The sequence below is a fragment of the Sminthopsis crassicaudata genome, chromosome 1 (genome assembly GCF_048593235.1).
Source record: "Sminthopsis crassicaudata isolate SCR6 chromosome 1, ASM4859323v1, whole genome shotgun sequence".
NCBI classification, from domain to species: Eukaryota; Metazoa; Chordata; class Mammalia; order Dasyuromorphia; family Dasyuridae; genus Sminthopsis; species Sminthopsis crassicaudata.
In genome coordinates, this window is record NC_133617.1 from 36065047 (window position 1) to 36086874 (window position 21828).

The following is a 21828-nucleotide window of genomic DNA, read 5'->3' on the forward strand; positions in this document are numbered from 1 at the left end:
TGCTCTTTTTGTCGTGAAATTACTTCCTGGCTGTAACTTATAACTGTGTCTCTGTTGTATCCTCTCAGTAGAATGTAAGCTCCTTGAGGGCAGGGACTATTTTAGTAATAATTATTTATTGAATTTTTCTTTCTTCCAGCATGTATCTTTAAGCTTGGCACACATGTATCTCTTGGTGGTGTTTTGCTAAAGACGTTGTTGTGGATGTCAATTCAAGACAGCCTTTTGTTCTTTATGGAGAAGGGAGCTTTTGGAGTGAGAAAAGCTGAGCAAATAAAATAAGAGTGTAATGGGCTAATTATGAGACATATTAATGTTTTCAAAATGTTGCACATTCTTTATGTTATTTGATCCTCACAACAATCCTGGTAATGTAGATATTAATAGATTTTATTAAACTCCGTTTAGAGATAAAATTACTGAGGCCCAAACAAGTTGTCACTTGCAATATTGGAAGCAGAATTCAAATCTAGTTTTCTCCCAACTTTCCAATGGAGACATTGATAATTTCTGCATGAAGGTGAAAAGTTGTTAACTAAGATTTTAAAAGTCTTCATATTTGACTTTCAGTTTCTGATTGTGACTTTTAATTATGCATATAGTTTGAAATGTCTTGGCTGATGATGCTTATGAGAAGCTTATTCCCTGCCTCCTTTCTGAGGAGCAGCTCTGGGTTTAATGTCTTTGTATTTATTTTCAGTGATGGGACGCTCAACCCTAATGGAGTCCGCTTTGGCAGCTCTGAAATTTATAACATTGGTATGAATTCTTTTTCACTTGCCAGTTGGCCTGTGCTAGCAAAAAGAAGTATTGTGGGGAGGTTTGAAGCCCAGAACTTAGAATATCTAAGTCCTTAGTTTTTATTTCTAAGCAAGTCACTTATTCATTTGCTTCCATATTTGAGACTTTTTTCCATTTTCTGTTTTTCATAGTGCTTTTAAGAATTTAGTTTTAGCTTCATATAACATTAAAAGGATAATTAGGGTCATCTGCAAATCAAAGAAGACTGCTTGATCTTGAGTGCAGTGGCATGGCCAGTTACATCCCAGGTCCTTTAAAGTATAGACTGGAGCCCAGATCTCTTGATTCCATGATTTTGCACTCAGGGCTTAGGCTGATGCCTGGTTTTATGGAGCTAGAGTGGCCATTAAAAATAATTGAGTCCAAATCCCTCTTTTGCAAGTGATATCCATAATAAATGGCACAGCCAGAACAAGAGCTTGGGATTCAGGTCTCCCATACCCTCTTGCCTCCTGCTTTTTTTTAAAGAAAATGTGTTAATGGCCAGTGTTGTTGGAAATATAAACTATTCTCTAAAGAAGTAGATGGTTATTCTTGAATTTTAGCCAGCGCCTTGGAAATTTATACACTTGGCAGTTGTTTTTGCTTAATTTTTGACCATCATAAATACTTACTATTTGGTTAACAATTTTTATCTTTTTAGTTCCTATTGTATATAAAGCTTTTTTGTGGGTCTTTGCCTCATGCTATTTGGGTGTTGTTTCCCAGCTGGAAAAATAACAGTGACAAAATGTGAAGTTTCTTCTTTTAATCACATATTGCAATAATGCTGTTGAAGAGGCCTGTGTTATGTACTATTAACTAGGCTAATCTTAGTTATATAAAGCATATTTTCATATATAGTCTCCTTTTGAAAATTGCTCCCATTTTTCTCCCCAAACTCTCAATGATTTATAGGAAATAGCATTAAGGAATAGGTGGGGATAGAGAGAATTTCAGGTCTATTACAGTCATGGTGGACTAACTAGTTACTGTTTATATCATAAAAGCATCATATTAGTAAACATGTTTTCTGATACATATTGTAGAGACTTAGGTTCTTTTCTGTTTTTACAGTTTCACTCTTTGCAGAAGAGCTCCCTTTTGTACAATTTGCCTGAGTCTTTCTGAGTCTCATGAGCCACAAGGAGAATCAATGCTAGGGATCCCGGAAGCTTTCCTTGGGGATTGTCAGCCCCTGAATTTTTGAGCATATGTACATGTGGGTAGATAAAGAAATAGGAGGGAAAGGAGAGGAAATTTACTATTGGGATAATTTGAAGAGATTTAGATTAGGGTAAAACCCCAAACTATAGAGTTGACAAGATATGGACATTGTTTTTATATTCTACAGTTGAAGCCTTTGAGGAAGTCATGGACAGCCTGTGTATCCCACAGTACAATAAGGATGGGGAAGAGAGAGTGATCCTGTTCCTAAAGATGGTTCCTGAGCACTCATTTAGTCAGGACTTGGTGAAGAGGATTAAAGATGCTATTCGCCTCGGCTTGTCAGCCAGACACGTCCCCAGCTTCATCTTGGAAACCAAAGACATCCCGGTATGTTGGGGATCCCTCTCCCAGGTGGCTGACTTTTTTGTCCCTTTTGGAATAGCTGCTAGGCAGTTGTCATCTACCTTGGATCAGACATGCAGGAAGTCCCTACAGCTGAGGGCTGTGCTCACTTTTTCTGCACAGCTTCTCTGCATTGCCTGGTATCTTGTCTTCTTTTACTTTCTTGTGTTCTATTTTCCAGAGATTGCATTTAAGCAGTCTCTGATGAGCATGTACACCCACTGGATGTATATATAGTCCATAGAAATATCTATTTTTCAGGAATACAATTTTTGTACTTTCTTGGAATTATTATTCAGAAAATGAATTGTGAGCTACTGAGATAGTCTCTCTCCTTTGGGTTTGATATTAAACTATGAGGAAAAAGGAAAGTATAGATTCAGGTACCTTAGAAGATTAGCTAAAATAGCTGGCTTTCCTTTTTTGGATTCCATCTGCTGAGCTTTTAATTTGAAACAAGTGTAGGAATTTACCCAGATTGGAAAGCAGCTTTAACTCTCATTTGCTTATAAAATGAGAACCTTCTGTAAATCTAAAATACAAACTGCTGAGCATGTGTGTGCATACATGCCTGTGTGTACAAACAGTGTTGTGGATTTTAAGCTTACAGAATCTATCTCTCCTAAGGAAAGGCCACAAGAAAACACCACCTGGTTAACATATTTTTGAAATTAAGTTGATTCACTATGAGAAAAGCAAAATAAAATGCTGTCCAGAAGTTGGTGTGAATGTGTAAAACATGATCAAAAACATTATTCTTGCTATGTGCATTATTAGGAAATATTGACCACTTTTATTTCCATTAAATTTTTCAGATGACCAGAACTTTTTTCTTTCTCTGACAACCTTGAGTTTCTTTCTTTTGTTTAAAAAACAAAAAAGCATCTTGAATTGTTAGGATTTATTTTTAATCATGTGTCAGGAAACCTGATAGTTAATATGGGTTAGGAATATGAATATGGAGAGTGGTGAGGACAGTTGATCAGAAAATCCTTAAATCCATAAATCAGATATATGTGTCTGTTTCCTGCTATGTGTGAAGCTGTGACGAGAGCATCAGGTCTGGGCCTTTGGCCTATCTTTGGTGTGATTCACTGAGTGATCTGGAGCAAATTGAAGTGGAACTGAATCTGTCAAATGAGGGGCTGGACTTAGATAATTTCTAAGGCCTCTTCCAATTCTAACACATTTCTGAGGCCTTTTGGGTAGAGGAAATCTGCTCTTTCTAGAATGCACTTCTTTCCTATTCATTTCTCCAAATCTCCAAATCCTCATGGCCTGATTCAAGGTTTGTATCTTCCATGGAGCCTTCTCTAGTTATTCTAGCCCACACTTATCTTGTTCTGATCTAAATTCTTGTAGTCGTGATCTATTTTACCATTAGACCTACATTGTGTTCTTTTTGAATCCTTTCTCTCCTCCAGCTATACACAATACTTTGTAAAACAGTGCTGAGCTCATAATAGGTAAACATTTAAATGCTAGATTGAATTCATTCATTTCTGGTATGAGATGTAGGGACAAGAAATCCCCCAAAACAAAATTATTTATTTTTACCCACTCCCATTTAACCCAGTGATTCCATGTAGACTTAAGCCCAGAGGACTTAGGAGAATCCAATTTCTCCAAGTTCTCCTACCATGTGTAGATAGTTTTTTTTTTTTTTCATATGTAGATAGTTAAGTACAGACATTTACACTATTAGTAACTACTAATATATCCAGAAGCCAAGAGAGGTTGAGACTTGTGGTTTTTTTCCACTAATGGCAAAAGTGGAATTTTTATCCTTAAATAACAGTTTATTTTCCTGACTGACACAGGAGTTATATTTTTGGTCTCTTAGGCCCTTTTGTATAGAATTTATAAGCATGTACAATACAGGAGAATTTAACTTTAAAGGAGAGAAATAAGATGTTGGCAGTGTGATGCATATGACAGGAAGACTCTGGGGCATCACTGCTCAGATCATTAATTAGTTCACACATTGATGGACTTTTTCAAGTGACTGAATTTTAATTACACTTCAGGTGTGTCCCTGGTAAAGTGATCATGCTGTTACCATGCTGTATTCGGTATTCGTTGGATTTACTCTGAAAGAAAGTTTCCTAAGACATTCACATTTGTTAGTTCCTTAAATCCAGTTTTTTTGGGAATTGCAGAAAGGCAAAGCTTTTGCAGGACATGTTTCTGGAGAAAGCTAAATACAATTAAGAACTCCAGAAAGAACTTTGCTGATAGAATTGTTAACAGTCAGACCTGATGGCAGAAGGGACAGTGTTGAAGAATTGAAGAAGTATTGAAATTCAATAATTATGTTTCATTCATTTGCTGACCATCCCCCAGGCTCCTTAGCAGCCTTACTTCTTTGGAGGTTCATTGACATCTCTTTCTAAACCTCTCCAATCTTTCTACTTTTGGAAGTTTAGTTCTTCCAGGAAGGTTTCCTTGATTTCATAGGAATTTTGAATCTCATTTTGGGAAAGCACATTTATTTTACCTTCAAATCTCTGGGTCTGTATTCCGAGTAGTACAAGAAGAAAGGTCTTGGATTGAGTTTGAAGTGAAGGTCTGTGTCATGTTTTAGTTATTTTCCAGGGGCTGTTGGGACTGAACAGAAGGTCCTGAAGTCTTGTGCAGTGGTAAAGACTGAATTCACTTATGTTGTTGGAGTCATAGGCTCCATCAGATTGACTTCTGATGTCCTAACAGTTTGGTGCTTTTGTTTCAGTAAATAGTGGAGTTGGACTGTTAAAGAATGCATTCCCTTTTCACTCCTACCTTTGACTTCTTCTTTTCTTTCAGGGTTCTTCTCAGTTTTCTCCATGTAGTTTTCTAAAATTCCTTGATTTTAGTGATAGCAAGATTTTTCTAGAGTAGTTTTTCCAATCTCCCTTTCCACTCTTCCCTTCCTCTCTTACTTTATCTCACTGTCTTATCCTCCAAAAGAGAGAGTGTGAGGACTATTTTTAAAAAAATGGTGTCTAATATCTAGCACAGTGCCTTGTACTTAATAGGTGCTTTACTTTAATAGGTGCTTTAATAGGTTCATTAAATTGAATTGAGTTCAGGTTCTGGACAGGAGAGTAAGTATTTGGAAGAGGAGGCATTCTTCCAAAGGAGAGGTACCCTAGTGTGTTATCATGCTATTTGCGGAAGGTAAGATCCTAGACAGACTGAGGTGTGTGGCACACAGTCAGCTACAGAAGTCCTTGTTAAATAGGATTTTCTTCAGTAGTATGTGGACATGGTGGGCTGGGTTTTTTACCCAAAATGTGCCTTGAATTTTTCCTTTCTCTCTTACCTTGCAGTATACAATCAATGGAAAGAAAGTGGAAGTTGCGGTGAAACACATCATTGCTGGGAAATCAGTGGAGCAGCGTGGCTCTTTCTCCAACCCCGAGTCTTTGGACTTGTACCAGAATATTCCTGAGCTTCAGAATTTCTAAATGTGACTGAATTGTGCATCTCTCTGACACATTTGTACATAGAATTCTTCTATCTTCTAAAATTATTTAAATATTGAAGATTCTTTCAAGAAGGAAACTTACACAAAGTGCTTTATAAAAATAGATTTATTTAAAAAAAGCTTTATAAAAACAGGTAAATGATTTCCCTCTTTAGCAGTTAAATAGTTCTTATATCCTGCATCTTTGACAACTTGAAGAAAATTCTGCTTTTTAGAGGGAAAGATAGCTTTGGGGGTGGGGTTATTTATCTATATGTATATTTAGCTAAAGAGAGGCTTTGAATGTGTGTATGACTGCACACGCAAACACACAAACACACATAAATTGTATATAGGAGTGCACGTGTATATGTTATGACCATTATTCAGTGACAAGATAATAGGAAGTTGAGAGCCTGGCTAATGTTCTAAGTGAACTGAAACACTGTCAAATAATTCCTTATCTTGAGAAATGACAAGGATTTTAGATTCATGCTGAGAGCTTTCCAGGGAGTCTCTGAAATGACCTTGTTCACTCCTCAAGGGGAAGGTGAACCTCAGGACTTTAAAAATGTAGTTTATGTTTTACTTCATACCTTAGGCAGTTCCTCAGGAGATGTTGCTCTGTCATTGAGCATCAGCAGTTCCTTAGAGTCTAGGTATATAGCCTCTAGTCCTAGAGATGTTCATAGCTGATTGCTGCAAACTCTCCAGTTGAGTGATTGTTAGACTGTGCTATCTGTGCCTATGCTAGTATGACACAACTCATTGAACCAGATTTATGAAGAACCTGCACTTTCCCAATGACAAATGAATTTTAATATTTCATAGGACTTTCCTATTGAATTGATTTTTAATTTTTAGTTGTTTAAAATTTTAAAAATGTGATTGTGAAGTGTTGACTTGTGTGTTTTGGTGATAGACATTTGTACCATGGGGTGATGTTCCTTTTCTGAGTACAAATGGAGACATTGCCTTGTGTAATGTGTTTAGCCTTGGTGATGAGGTGTGTTCTTCTGGCATTGAGGCTGGCCCTAGATTCTGGGAGAGATGGAGATGCCCAGTAATGTGGCTGAGCCTTTGTACCCTCAGGAAAATACTCCTTCAGTTTCTGATATTACTGTACTTTCTGGATATGTTGATTTCTTTAGTTTCATGTTGAAATTTCATTTATTAGAGCTTCCCGTATTATACCAACAAATTATTTTGGTGAACTCTTTATTTTATCCTATTAGGGGTTTTTTACAAACTCTGGTATTTGTTTTTGTATTTTTTCAACCAAGTACAATGTTCTAATAAAATTACTCTATAAGTTCTTTTTTTTTTTCCAGGTTATAGTACAAAGGGGGAAAGTGCTGTTAGGAATATGGTGCAACAAATAAATGAATATATCTATACATTATACATAAATATAAATGCCTGTCATTTTGTAAAAGGAAGAATATGCTTATTTCCACTGACATATTGATATATTATTATATTGACACCTGCTTCCCCTCATCAGCAAGTTTTGCATTTGTAATCAATTTTTTAATGAGTAATTAGCTGTTCTGAGCCATTGGGGTTCCCGAATAAAACTCTTCTGTGTCCACCTGTAAGTTTACATGGGACTGCTCACTTTAGTCTGTTAGGGAAAAACATTTTTCTCTGTGCCACAGTCATGGTCCAATGTGCATTGTACTCTGATCTTTGAGGAAGACAAACTCCAGATTTATAGTTTTAGTCATTACAAGAATGTGGAGAAAGTAGCATCATGTTTGAAGTTTTATTTGTAAGCATTCTTGTAGTTGAATATTAGGCTTTGATTAATAATCAGTGTCATGGCACTTTTTACATTCACATGTAGTACTGTGGGCTTAAAATGGGGAAAAAACCTTAGAGTCCGGTTAGTCCTGCTCCTTCATTTTACAGATTAGAAAAGTGATGCCCTGAGAGGATAGGTCAGATGATTTGCCCATGGTCACCCAGGCAATGAGTAGCAGAGCCAGGAATTGAAGCCCACTCCTTTGTCTCCTTTTATTCTTTCCACATTGGAACACAATGGAACAACTTGATAAATACCATAAAACATATAATAATATAAAAACATAATTAAATGCCAGGGTAGAAGATATGGGAAATATCTTTCAATCAAGGATCTAGATATGTATGTAGACTGTACTGTGGAGAAAGCTTCCATGAAATAGCACATACATAGATTTTAAACTGGGCTTTGAAGGGTGGAGACTCTTTGGTTAGGTGGAGAATAGGGAGAAGATACTCCAGATGGAGGAAGACTATAATTAAAGTTTTAGAGGCAGCAGTAGAACCCTTGTAATACAGAAGACCTAAGTACACTTGGGGAAGTCTCTGACTTCTCTGATTTATTATTCCACCTGGATGATCTGGGAATGCTAGCATCTGCTCCCTACTCTCTTCTAAGAGTAAATCCCAGATCCCCTTAGCAAGCGCTAGAATCACCAGAATCAAAAGATGAATAGTTTGCATTACAGGTAATGGAACAGGAGTTGTATCAGCCCATAAACATAATGGTGGTATCCACTGGTAGCAGCCTTTCCCTGCCTAGTAATCAGTTTAGTTTTCATGTACCACTTTAGTTATGCCTCCAGTGGGGACAGGGAGATGGTTGTGGAAGTTTGCTCCCTCGGAAGCAATATTTCAACCATGAAACTTCTCTGTAGCATTGCTTGGTTCTGGCTATTTCCGCGGCTCCCCCGTTTACAAAATCTGGTATTATAGGTAGTCTTCAGGCTGACTCCCAGCTCTACACAGGAGTTATAACTTCTACTCTTTTTTTAAAAATAATTTTTATTGATATATCTCTATCTATCTATCTTTTTTTTTTTTTTTTTTTTTACATTTTTCCTCTCCCAAAGGGCCGTCCTATATAGGTATTCATTAAGTGCCTACTGTGCAGTAGGCAGTGTTCCAATTATTGGGGATACAAAGGAAATCGAGAGATAGTCTAGAGAGAGATTGCTCTAAAGGAGCTCACTGTCTAGGGATTAATATGCAAACAATCATATACAAATGAGATGTATGTGAGATAAATTGGCGATGATCAACTGGGAGAAGGTGCTGGCACCAAGGGGGCTTGAGAAAGACTTTGTATAGAAGGGTGGGAGTCGATGAGATATGAAGGAAGCCAGGGAAGCCAGGAGGCAGAGAGAAGGAGGGCAGAGTGACAGCCAGGGCGAATGCCCGAGCTGAGAGGGGGCCGGTGTCACTGGATCTGAGTACTTCAGGGGGTGGGGTGGGCGGAATATAAGATAAAAGATTGGAGAGGCAGGAGGAAACTGGGAGAGCTTTAAAAGCCACAACGGATTTTATATTTGATCCTGGAGGGAACGGGGAGCCAGTGGAATCAATTAAATATGAGCATGTCAGAGTGGTGACAAGTGTGACATGGTCATATATTTGCTGTAGGAGGATCAATATGGCAGCTGAATGGAAGATGGACTGGAGTGGGGAGGAGACTTATGGCAGAGAGATTAACCAGGAAGCTTTTGTGATAGTCTGTGCAGGAGGCCTGGGCCTAGCGGGCACTGTCAGGAGGGAGGGGGACGTGGATGTGAAGGAGTAATGATGGTGTGGGGATGGCGGATTGGCAGAGTGGGAGAGCAGGGAGTGGAGTCTGATGGAGCTTTGACAGATAATAGAGGAGTTAGGAAGGAGAGGGGCTTTTTTGGGGAAAGATAACGAGTTCAGTTCTGGACATGTTGAATTTGAGATGTCTTCGAGATCCAGTCTGAAATGTCCAATGGACTGCTACAGCTGTGACACTGGTGCTCCAGAACAGAGTAAAATGACTAAGTCCGAGAAGTGGAAATTAATTACATGTGAGAATCCTCTGTATTTATTAAGTGTCTGTTGTGTGCCAAACATTTGTGCCAAGCACTTTACAAACATCTCATTTGATTCTTAAAACCACCAAGAGTCTTTAGAGTTTAAGAACCCTGGTTTAAAAAAACTGAAGCATAAAAGTGACTTGCTCCATGTAGAGGCTGAATTGGAAGTCGGGGCTTCCTGACTAGTCCGGCTGCCAATCCACAGGGACAGCTGAGTTGACCAACTGATATCCGATAAACGGAGCATAGAGGAGGGCCCAGGACGGGGCTCCCATGGCTTTTAGTGGGTGTGACTGGAGGGAGACCCACGAAAGCTTGGCCAGTGGGGGACAAGGATGGGATGGAACAATGGCAGCTGAGTGTTCAGAAGAACTGGATGGGGAGGGGAGGGGGTAAGAGCAAGATCATCATTAAGGAGTGAGTTTGGGGGGCTCTCACTGTTTGAGAGGTTCAGTCTGGGTGGACTTGTTCAGGCAGTGAATAGATGGAAAGTATTTGGTGGTGTAGGCCCTGGCACGGCAAGCCAGTAACTATGGAATCTGTGTGGCCTGAGGCCACTATCCAGTGACTGTGATGAAAATCTAGGGGAAAAAAAGAGAAAAGACTCCTGAAAATTCAATCAACACGTAGGAAAATCTCAAATTGTATGCAATCTTCCATCCTCTGGACCTTCCCACGACAGCTAGGTGGCGCTGCGGTAGAAGAGAACTCTGGGTCTGGAGTCAGAAAGCCTCCTCTTCCAGAGTTCAAATCTGGCCTCACACACTTTCCTGCTGTGCACAAGTCACTTCAGCCAGTGTGCCCGAGTTCTTCCTCTGTGAAGTGGACTGGAAAACCAAATCACTCCAGTGCCAAGAAAATAGCAGGTGGGGTCACACAGCGTCGGAATGTGACTGACGGACGCGGATTTCCTGCAGTGTTCTTCTCATTTCTCTTCATGGTGGAGATGCTCGTTCTTTTTAATTTTGCAACTTCCTCTTTTGATTACTGTTTGTCCTTTTCGTTTACATTGTCCAGAGATGTTATAGAATATTTTATTTGCGATGCTTACTTCACTCTGCATCACTTCATGTGAGTCTTTTCATACTTCTCCATATCATCATTGTTTGTTTTTTAACAACACAGTAATAGCACATTACATTCATGAATTACAGTAACTCCCTTCCCCTACACGATATATATATATATATAGAAGAGAGAGATAGAGAGAGAGATAGAGAGATGTATTTTTTTATATGCTGTCCCACAACCCTAACCCTCATAAAAGATTTCTTGTTGGAACTTTAAGGGACACTTTCCAAGGGAAGATTCTGGGAAGATGGTGGAGCAAGTTGGTAAATTTCAAGTTCTGTAGATTTGCCCCAAATAGAACAAATTTGTGTCTCAGGGCAAATATAGACTGCTGAAAAACCAAGAAGAGTTGGGGGAAGAACAGGGGTCCTCCTGATGCAACCCCAAAAGATTTGAAGAGACACCCCTGGGCAAGGATTAACATGACTGAAGTGCAAACACCTCCAGGCTAATTCCTCGGAAAGATCAAGTAGGGAACTCAGGCTCACTGGGCGTGGTGGGGAGCCTCAGGGGGAAGCACGGAGACTTTCACCTGTGGACTGTGGAGTCCGGCTCTGAGTCCAGGATGGCAGAGTGAACCTTGGCTGATTGAGAATGCCAGTGGGCGAGAAAGGAACCAGCCCTGGTGAGGGCAGAGGCAAAGGGGCAGCAGCTCCACCAGATGTGGCCCTTGCAGGAGAGGGGAGCTCTTGGTTGGGGGTCCCTGGTCAGAATGGAGAACTGAAGCGAAGCTTGAGGCATCCCCATCCTAAGATTAGAGGTGCTTACACTAATACCTTTTATTTTTTTTAAAAATGCACTTGCAAAAAAAGAACCCCATCATGGAAATCACGGGAGCAGGGAAGACCTGGGTTCATCTTCAGAGGAGGACACTTTAGTAAACAAAGCTTCTACCCCAAAGAGTAACATGAAATGGCTCCCTGCCCAGAAGGAATTTATTGAACTCAAAAAAGAATTCAAAAATCAAATGAGAGCATTAAAGAAAAAATTAAAACCATTTAAGAAAAACAAAAAAATTATGGGAAAAAAAAGTTAACCAATTAGAAAAGGAGGGACAGAGTCTCAAAGATGAAAATAACTCTTCGGATATTAGAATCACACAAGGGGAAGCCAGTGAAGCTATGAGAGACCAAAAAATAACAAAACATTTAAAGAATGAGAAAATAGAATAGAATGTGAAACATCTCCTAAGAAAACATGACAGATTTTGGAGAATAGATTAAGAAGAGGAAATAGAAGAATAATTGGACTGTCAGAAAGTTGTGACCAGAAGAGAACTTTAACATAATAATGCAGAAAATAATAAAAATTGTCCTGAAGTGATATAACATGAGGGGAAAGTAGAAATAGAAAAAAAAAATCCACTGCTCACCACCTCAAAGAAATCTTTTGTGGAAAACACATAATAATATTATTGCCATATTTCAGAATCCTCAGGCCAAAGAGAAAAATTTTCAGGAAACAAAAAAAGCAATTCAAATATTCTAGAGCTACAATTAGAATTGTATAAGACTTAGCAGCAGTCACAATATGAGACAGCAGGTCTTAGAATCCTATCTATAGAGAAGCAAAAGAACTAGGCCTGTGGCCAAAAATATCATATTCAGCAAAATTATCTATAATTTTGAATAAGAAAAAAAATTCAACAAAATTGAAGATTTTCAGGACTAGCTATCAAATGAACCCAAACTTAACAGAAAATTTAACACATAAGAACCAATATCATAGATCAACTTTAAAGACCTCAACATGGACAAATTGTTTATTTTTTTACATGGGAAATGTATACTTTATGTTTGAGATTAACATCAACAATAGAGTAAGTTCAAAAGAAAGATTGGCAGAGTAGAGGTAAAAGTAGCAATCATGTTATATAAATGAAGTGCAAAAAAAAAATAGAGGCATTAGAGGGGGGAGTTGGGCTCCTACTTCTGAAAACCTACTCACATTGGAATGGGTCAATAGGCAACACCACATATACCATGAAGGGCATAGCATCCTCTGAACTCTATAAAGAAATAAGGGGAGAGGGAGCGTGAGGGAAGAAGACACGGGAGGGATTCTTGGATGAGAGGAGGTTAAGTAATAGTAAGCCAAATTATGAAGCAGAATTTAATGAAAGTTAGCAGGGATAGGAAAGACGTGTGGTACGTGTGTATGTGTATATATGTATATATCTACATATGTACACATAATTATCTTTTTTTAACTGTAGCCTGCTTGGGCATAGTGGGGGGGGATGAAAGGGAGATATGTGTATGTCTATGCGTGTGTATGTATGTGTATGTATATATCTACATATGTATACATAAATACATTCTTTCTCAACTTTTTAGGGGTAGTGGGGAGGTGAAAGGGGGAAAAAGAACAAAGTAAAAAAGGTACACAGCAGAGAACAAAAGAATAATTTACAAGGAAGTAAAGAAAAGATGGACATTCACAAATATAATTTCTTCACTGATTTTCTGTTTTTCTTTTTTTAAAATTTTGTTTTTTCAAATAAAATAAATTTGGAAAAAAAAGAACACTTTCCTTCTACCTTAAAAAGCAAGTCTCTGGCCAACCCCATGTAGATTTGTGGTAAAACATTAATTTGCTTTCTCTCCAGAATATATAGCCTGGATAGTCGCCTCTCTTGACATTTCCTGTTGTCCCCCCTCTCACTTTTTCCTTAATTGCCTTTTCATAATCCCTTAGGGAAGCCTAGAGCTACTTTCAGTGAAATTTAGCAAAGGAAAGGGTGCATCTTTGTTTCCTGGAACTAACACTTTTATAGGCCTGAGATAGTTGAATCTTAATTCACAATCGAGTATGGTATTTTTGAGGGACAATGAGAGAGGGCAGGTTATAGTTGGAAGGCAGAGGAATGGTGAAAGAGAATGTTGAAAAGAGGATGTGGATTTTGAAGTTGGCTTTAATAGTTATAAATGGCTCATCTTTCCTCTCCTCAAACTAGCATCCTAACTCCCCTTCCTTTCTTAAACTCCTAGAAAAGCTTTCTATACTCTTGCCTTTATTTTTTTTCACTTTTCCACTGACTCCTATGTTCTACTCCCTTGCCATAGGTTTACTCTACTGCTTTGCTTTGGGTCCTCTTCTCTATTGTTTCTTTCAGTGACCTGATCAACTTCTCTGGGTTCAACTATTATCTCTACAAATTAACTGTCTCTCCCTTAATTTTGTCCATCATCATCAACAACCTATTAGACATATTCATTTTGACATCCTCTTTCCTCATCTTCATATTCTAGAAGCCTAAGTGAAGCCAGTCTTTATTCCCCTGGTTAGATCCTTCCTTTGGTATTTATTTTTAATTTGTTTCTTTGTATAACGTATTAATTTCCCTGAATAGATGTAAGTTTCTAGAGTCTAAAGAAAACAGTCCCTAACATAATGCTTGGCACATAGTAGGTGTTTTGCTGAAAGCTGAATGAATATATAATGCTTTTTGTCTTGTGTCTCTTCTATCTTTGAGGAAAATGGACGCAAAAGTTAAGTGATTTGACCAGGGTTGCACAACTAAATTCCTGAAGTTGGATTTAAACTGAAGCCTGGCACCATAGCTACTGCACCACCAACCGCCTCTGCCATATGACTTACAAATCATTGGCAAGGAAATGGAAATGAATCTTAAATGGGTTCAAAGGAAGAGAGAGTGTGACTGGGGAGCAGAGACCCCTAGGTTCAAATTTCAGTTCCAAGATTTACTAGCCATGTGAACTTTGGGCAAATCATCTATGCTCCTCTATTCTCTCTCTGAAGTCCCATTTATTGAAAGGGGGTAATATTCCACGAACTACCTCAGAAGGTTATTGTGAAAAAAATACTTGATCTTAATTTCACTGATGGGTTTGTCATTCATAAATCTGTCAGCTTTTTAAGATTAATTTCTATTTTCTTGCCAGTGATTTGTGACTCATATAGAAGAGGCACTTGCTGGTACCTTGAATATAGGAATTTAACTCTGCACTTACTAGTTCTGTGATCTTGGGCAAACCACTTAATCTCTGTTTGCCTCAGTCTTCCTCAACTGTAAAATGGGGATAATAATGCCACTCTTGCTGTGGGATTGTAAAGACCAAATGAGTGAACATTTGTAAAAAGTCCTTGGCATAGTACTTGGCATGTAGTAGGTGCTAAATAAGTGCTTATTTCATTCTATTTTCTTTTCTCATGGATCTTTCTGACAGACTGGTATGACTTCATCAATTGGATAGAAGATTATCATTCTGTGTTTTAAAGATAGGATTGAAAGCTGGAAAGATGATTAGTGTACACTCTGTGTTCCTCACATTTTCTAAATGGATGAATGATGTCTGTTTCAGTAGGCTCTTTTAGAGAAAATATGGATATTGCTACTTTCTCTTTAAGAACCAAATGGAATATTGTGGAAAAGGCAATTTGGCCGACAGTTTGAAGAGTTTAATTGTCATTCTGTGAGGTGTTTTTCCCTTTGAGGTCAGGGGGAGTATGTGTGAACTTAAGTTTGATCTATGAGAGAAACTATGGAGAGGAGAGAAAAAAAGGGAGAAGAAACATCTTTCTTGTTAAAACTGTCAACTGTTATTTTATGAATAAGCAGAATTTTATGAGGAGTAAGTCTGGAGAGGTTATTAAGAATAAGGGCTTGAGAGAAGCTAAAGATACTCTTTTTTAACATAGCTAAAGAGAAGCTGGAGAAAAAAAAGATGGAGAGACTTTTCTTAATGTAATTGTTTTAATCTTTATCTTACAAAGAGATGAAGAGAATGCTCATTAAGATATATTATGCGTTCCTGGATAAACTGAGTAATGTAGTATTGTGTTCTCAGAAGTGCAGAGAAGTCTCTCTCTTACCATTAAATCATCTCATTAAACTGAGGGTTTGAGGAAATTTTGATTGTAATCCTTCTCACAGCTGAAATATTGTAAATAATTATGTATCTATTATTAAAATATATACCTATACATATCTATATGTTATTAATTTGTTAATACATTATATATTTAGTAACCTATTTGTTTAATCTGAAGAGATTAAGGAAGTTAATATTCAGAGAACTACACTGTTGAATAACAACCTTTTCCCATATTTGATAAATTGGTGGGGGCTCTGAGCTTAATTAATGAGGGATATGATATTACAGCTTTATTAATTAATTAGGAATTTTCAAATCTACTCCTGGATTACTCTAGCGTTCAGGATAAAACAATTAAATGAGAACTAGTCAAAGTAACATGCTGTGGGGTGACCAACAAGCGAGCATAATTAACTCAGATCCTGTGTTGCTTCATGTAACATGTGTTATTTCCCTTCCTAATCTTGATAAAAGTGGCTATATGTTAAATATATTAGCATTCCAGAGAAATAACAAGAAACCCATGGGCAAAATTTATGTATTTATATATATATATATATATATATATATATATATATTTTTTTTTTAAATTAAATTTAAATTTTTTTTGAGGGCTGGTGCTCTATCCACTGCACCATCTAGCTGCCCCCAAAATTTATGTATATATATATATATATATATATATTTTTTTTTTTTTTTTAATTTAATTTAAATTTTTTTTGAGGCTGGGGCTAAGTGACTTGCCCCCGGTCACACAGCTAGGACTTCTGAGATCAGATTTGAACTAGGGTCCTCCTGAATTCAGGGCTGGTGCTCTATCCACTGCGCCACCTAGCTGCCCCCAAAATTTATGTATTTTAACAAAATATATGGAAGGGTAAAAGTTACAGCTGTCTGGGTTTGAGATGAAGAATCAAGAACAAGAGAGAGATTATTAAGATTATCTCCTAAATAGAGGGAGAATGAGTCTTTGTCTTGGCCCGTAGGTCGTTTCATGCCAAATATCAGTCCCATATAAACACTAGGAACCCCAGATCAGTTTAAGGGATATAGCAGCACAAAAGGAGAGAGACTTCTGACTTTTTCCATAGAATCATATGCTTATCTAGAGCTGAAAGGAACCTCAGAAGCCATCTATCCCAAACCCCTAATGTTACAGTTGTGGAAACTGAGGGTAAGTGTCTTACAAGGTCACATAGGTAGCACACATTGAGTGTGCTTACCTTTGGAATCAGTCTTGTCTTGGGAAGGGGATATTGGTGATGAGCAGTGTTTCTCCACTTCTTGATCTTGCTTCCACCCAGATGCTCTGCAGCATAATCGATATTCATTTCTTATAAGCTGTACAGAATCATTAACACTTCCTTTCACTGGGAATTAATTTCTGCAAGGCGTCTCTGGCACATTTAGTATACATATACTTATTAATAAGTGACGTTGGAATATTTCATTAAGGTAAGACAGATGGTTTGGAACAACAGACAGTTGAAGCCGTACAGAGCAGAGACTTCCCTTGACATAACTTGGCCCAAGTATAGGAAGAAGTTACTTAATAAGAAAGAAGGAAAATATAGTTAACTCCTGGGTATTTTTAGTGTTTGACATGGCCATAAGGTGCACCAGCTGGGCTGCCTTAATCTTTCTATAACCTTTTTCCTCTTCTAATTTCCTAGTATACCCTGTTAGCAAATATCAGTGAAGTGAGACTCCGAAATTACTTTCTCAACCAACAGATGCATGAGCAAGTGGAGTTCCCAAAGTAAAACTATGGTTTTCCTCTTACATTCTGGGGTACATCTGACAAGGAGTGGGGTTCTTGTAATGTCTTTCAACTCAAGGCGCCTATAGATGTGTTTCTCCTATAGATGTTCTCCTGTGTCACTGATTGATCCAGTAATTAGTATTCTAATATCAAATGGACCAGTTAGCTTTTTATAATATTTATTGATATTTATTTGAGATATTTATTGAGAAGATAATTCTGTTTTCCATCAGCAACTCCGCTTGGTTTCAATGCCATGGACTATCATGTCTTCCTCAGAATAAGCAGTATTCTGAAATATCCTCACCATTCAGATTGGCTCAAGTTTTGATACTCCACACCTTCTTAATTCCCTCAGTTGCCTCTCCTTTCTGATTGCAAAGTAAAGCAATAAACTTCTTCCAAACATCCTCTTATAGAGGGCTGTAAGTATTAAGGACTTTCCGGTAACTCCATTTTTCCATCAATGGCTCAGCTTTATTTTGATTTGATGGAATAGCATGACCCTTTGCTAGGTAACCCATTGGTGACTCCCTTCCCCCCACACTTTGAGTTTACTTTTCTGTTTTAGGCTTCTCCCACCCCACCTAAGATTATAAAGTCCCTGAGAAGAGGGATTATCTTCTTTTTCTTATTTGTATCCCCAGCATTTAACAGTGCCTTGCATATAGTAGGTGCTTACTAAATGTTTATTGAAGTGAATTGAACATAGCCCACCCTGACTCTTATGTTCCTTTGGAACATATCTGAAAGTAAAAATGATCATCACTTGTCTGACAAATATATGAAATATTCCAGCCCCTTTGTTCCCCACCTCAACTTTAATAATAATACCTAGTATTGATATATTTCTATAAAGTTTGAAAAGCATTGTCAATATATTATCTCATTTGACTCAATGAAGGGACAGAAGTGCGTGTTCTTAACTCTTATCCCAGGACAAACTTGATCATTATAATTAGAGATCACAATTTTATTGATTTCTGATCTTCCTATTTACATAGTGGTAGCCATATATATCTTGTTTTCTTGGTACTACTAAATTCACTCTGCCTTTAGTTCATACAAGTCTACCCATGTTTTTCTGAATCCTTCAAATTCATTATTTCTTAGAGCATTGAAATATTGTATTACACTCATATATTACAATTTGAAGGGGCATTAGGTGACACCATAATGCATAGAGTACCTGTCCTGGACTCAGGAAGATTCAAATTCAGCCTCAGACACTTCTTAGCTGTGTGACCCTGGGTAAGTCACTTCACCCTGATTGCCTCAGTTTCCTCACCTGTAAAATGAGACAGAGAAAGAAATGGCAAAATGGGGTCACAAAGAGTCAAACAAGATGAAAAAAATTGATTATAATTTGGCCATTCCTTAGTTGTTGGACTCCTACTTTGGTTCCACTTCTTTGCCTCTATGATATACCCTGACATTCATGGTGGACAGAACTTCTCCAGTTGCCATGTAGCTGAGCTAAAGGAGAATTCTGTCCCTCCTATTTCCAGAAGGAAAGAGACAGAGAAAAGAAGAGTTGTAAGGCTATATTTGACAATGTGTGAAGTGAACCAACAGAAGGAAGGATGAGGCCCTGAGAGAATGATGCTCAGTTCTTCATGGGCTTACGTTATTGAACATTGGGAAGTTTCTGTCTCTCAATGTCCAGTTATGTTGGCGTGAATTTTTGTCTTAATGAACCTATGGTGGCTCTTGGTGATTACTCTTTCTCTTTCCAAATGTTCTTAAATGGCCACTTCGGAAATTCAGCCTAAGATTTTTGCTTGGCATAAAAGTTGAGTTCGTGGGCCCAAAATATAAAGAAACTACCTTTCTTTCACCCTTTTGAAGATCAGGACAGAGTTTGTTGCAATCCAGCTCTGCAGTTGCTCTCCTGTTCTTTAAAGCTTTTCATAGCTCATTGTGAGTCTCATTTTTACATCGGAACCAGTAGGAACACTCATCTTGATTGAGGTCTGTCTCAGCAATTCTGAAACAGGTTAGAGATAACTTGGGGTTTATTTGAATGTAAGAGCATGCTTCTTATTGGAACCAATTAATTATTTTGCTAAGGAGAATGGACTGGAAACTGAACCTCAAAGTTGAAAGTGACCTCAGAGGCCATTTTGATGGATCTCTACAAGGATCCCTCTAAAACATCCCAGACCTAGGTCAAACAGTCTTCATCTGAAGATCTTTAGTGATAGGGAAATTACTACACCCTGAGGCAACATTTTCTGCTTCTAGATGGTGTTTATTATTAGGAAGTTTTTGCTTCTATCTGTCCAACTTCCATCTGTCACTCATAATTCCACCCTCTGGGGGCCAAACAGCACAGATTTAATCCCCATTCCACATGATGACTCTATACATTTGAAAACAGTTTTCCAACTAATTTCTAATTTCTTCTTCAGGCTAGACATCCTTAATAATAGACCCTCTCATCAAACAAGTGATTATTAAATACTTCCCATGGACCACGCATTGTATTAAGCCCTGGAGATGCAAAGAAAGTATGTTTTAAGTCCCTTTTGAATATTCTCCAACTTATCATTGCCTTTCCTAAAGTAATAATGATGATGATGGGATAGCTAGCACTTCATAGTTTGCAAACTGCTTAATGCTATTTCTTTTGATCCCAACAACAACTTTGGGAAGTAGGTGGCATTTGAGCTGATTGAGCCTTGAAGGAAAATGGAAAGCCTAAGAGGTCAAAGATGTACATTTCACAAACAAAATTGAGACTGAGAAGTGAAATGACTTGTCCAGAGTCATGTAGTTAACAAATGCCCGGGGCAGTATTCAAAATCTGGTCTTCCTAACATCCTACACTCTATCCACTACTGCCTCACCAATTGCTTCTTAAAACGCAGTGCCCAAAATTGAACACGGTAGTTTATGTGTGTGTGTGTATATATGTATATATATGTAAAACATATTTAGGTACCGAACACACGGTCATTTCTTGTGTGTTGAACACAAAATTTCTTTCTTAATGAAGTTTAAGATCAAATTAGCTTTTTCACTGGCCATGTTGCATTGTTAACTTATATGGAATTTTCAGTAAAAAACCCAGGTGTTTTTCCCTAATTCAATTCAATAAGCATTTGTTGAATGTTTATTATGTGTCAGTCACTTCAGAACAACCCAAAACAAAATAATTCTTGGCCTCAGGGAACTTATAATTTTCTGAATCAAGTGAAGAGAAAATGATTTAAATACAAGATACATACAAAGTAAATGCAAAATGATTTGGGGGGGGGTGCTAATGGAGAGCCTGAACAATTAGGAAAATAAGGAAAAGATTGAAGGTGACATTTGAGCTGATTGAGCCTTAAAGGGAACTGGAAAGCCCAAGAAGTCAAAGATGTATATTCTAGTCACAGTGGCCTGTGCAGAAGGCCTTGAAGGCAGAAGATTAGATGTTATGTAAGGGGGACATCACATGACCAATTTGGCTGGAACATAGACTAGATGTGTGAAAGAGAGAGCAATGTGAATTCGATGGAGAAAGAGATTGGAGCCAGACTGTTAGGGACTTTCAAAGTCATAGGAAGCTGCTGAAGCTTGTTGATTAGGGAAGCAACAGTCAGGTTCGCCCACTAGGAATATTAATTTAGCATCTGTGTGTGAAGGATGAGATAGGAAAGGGCAAGATCAAAGGCAGAGATTCCCATTAATTGTCAATCAATGGGTGTTTATTAAGGACTATATCTCTAGCTACCCAGATGAAAATTGTTGTACTTCAACCCCAGCCAACTGACAAAGCTGACAAAATATGGGACTGGCCAGTGGAGGAGGGATTATAAAAATGATGGAATGGCATACTGATAGATTGGTGGAGTTGTGAAAATTGGCTCAACCATTCTGAAGGGAAACATTTGTGAATTTGTCTCAGAGATTCTATTTGTAGGCATATATCCCAAAGGAGGAAAGGAAAAGTCCCATAAATACCAAAATATTTCTAGCAGCTCTTTTTGTATTAGCAAATAATTGGAAGCAAAATAGATGCCCATTGATTGGGGAATGGACAAACAAGGCCCTAATGGAATGATACTGTAGTATAAGAAACAATAGGTGACTTCATGGATAGAGCACCGGATTCAGGAAGACCTGAATTTAAAGTCCATCTCACTTACTAACTACTAGCTCCTGAGTGAGTCATTTAATCTCTGTTTGCTTTAACCACTGGAGAAGGCAATGGAAAACCATTCTAATACCTTTGCCAAGAAAATCCCAAGGACAGTATGGTCCACGGGGTCATGATTAAATGACTGAACAGCAACATATAAATGTAATATATAATATATAATATAATGAATAAAGAGAAGCTTGGAAAGACTTAGATGGACTGATGCAAAATGAAATCAGCAGAACCAAGGAAACAATTTACACAGCGACTACAACAATGTAAATGACAGCCACACAATTGAAATGAGATGCCGCAACCCTCTGAAGGAAGAGAGATGAGAAAGCATCTCCTTCCTTTGCAGAGGTGAAGGATTGTGGGCATGG

The 21828-nt window shown here is 37.9% G+C and overlaps 1 protein-coding gene across 2 annotated transcripts in view; it reads left to right on the forward strand.

Moving 5' to 3' along the window:
- AACS (acetoacetyl-CoA synthetase) overlaps positions 1–7199 on the forward strand; it is a 93366-nt gene extending 86167 nt beyond the window's left edge. The window contains exons 16-18 of one of the 2 annotated variants that reach the window (XM_074286252.1): positions 701–759; positions 2135–2337; positions 5661–7199. In XM_074286252.1, the coding sequence (XP_074142353.1) occupies positions 701–759; positions 2135–2337; positions 5661–5798 (400 nt within the window). In that variant the 3' untranslated portion in view covers positions 5799–7199. The remainder of the gene's footprint in view (positions 1–700; positions 760–2134; positions 2338–5660) is intronic. The other variant, XM_074286338.1, reaches the window with a different exon arrangement.
- The last annotated feature ends 14629 nt before the right edge of the window (positions 7200–21828 follow it).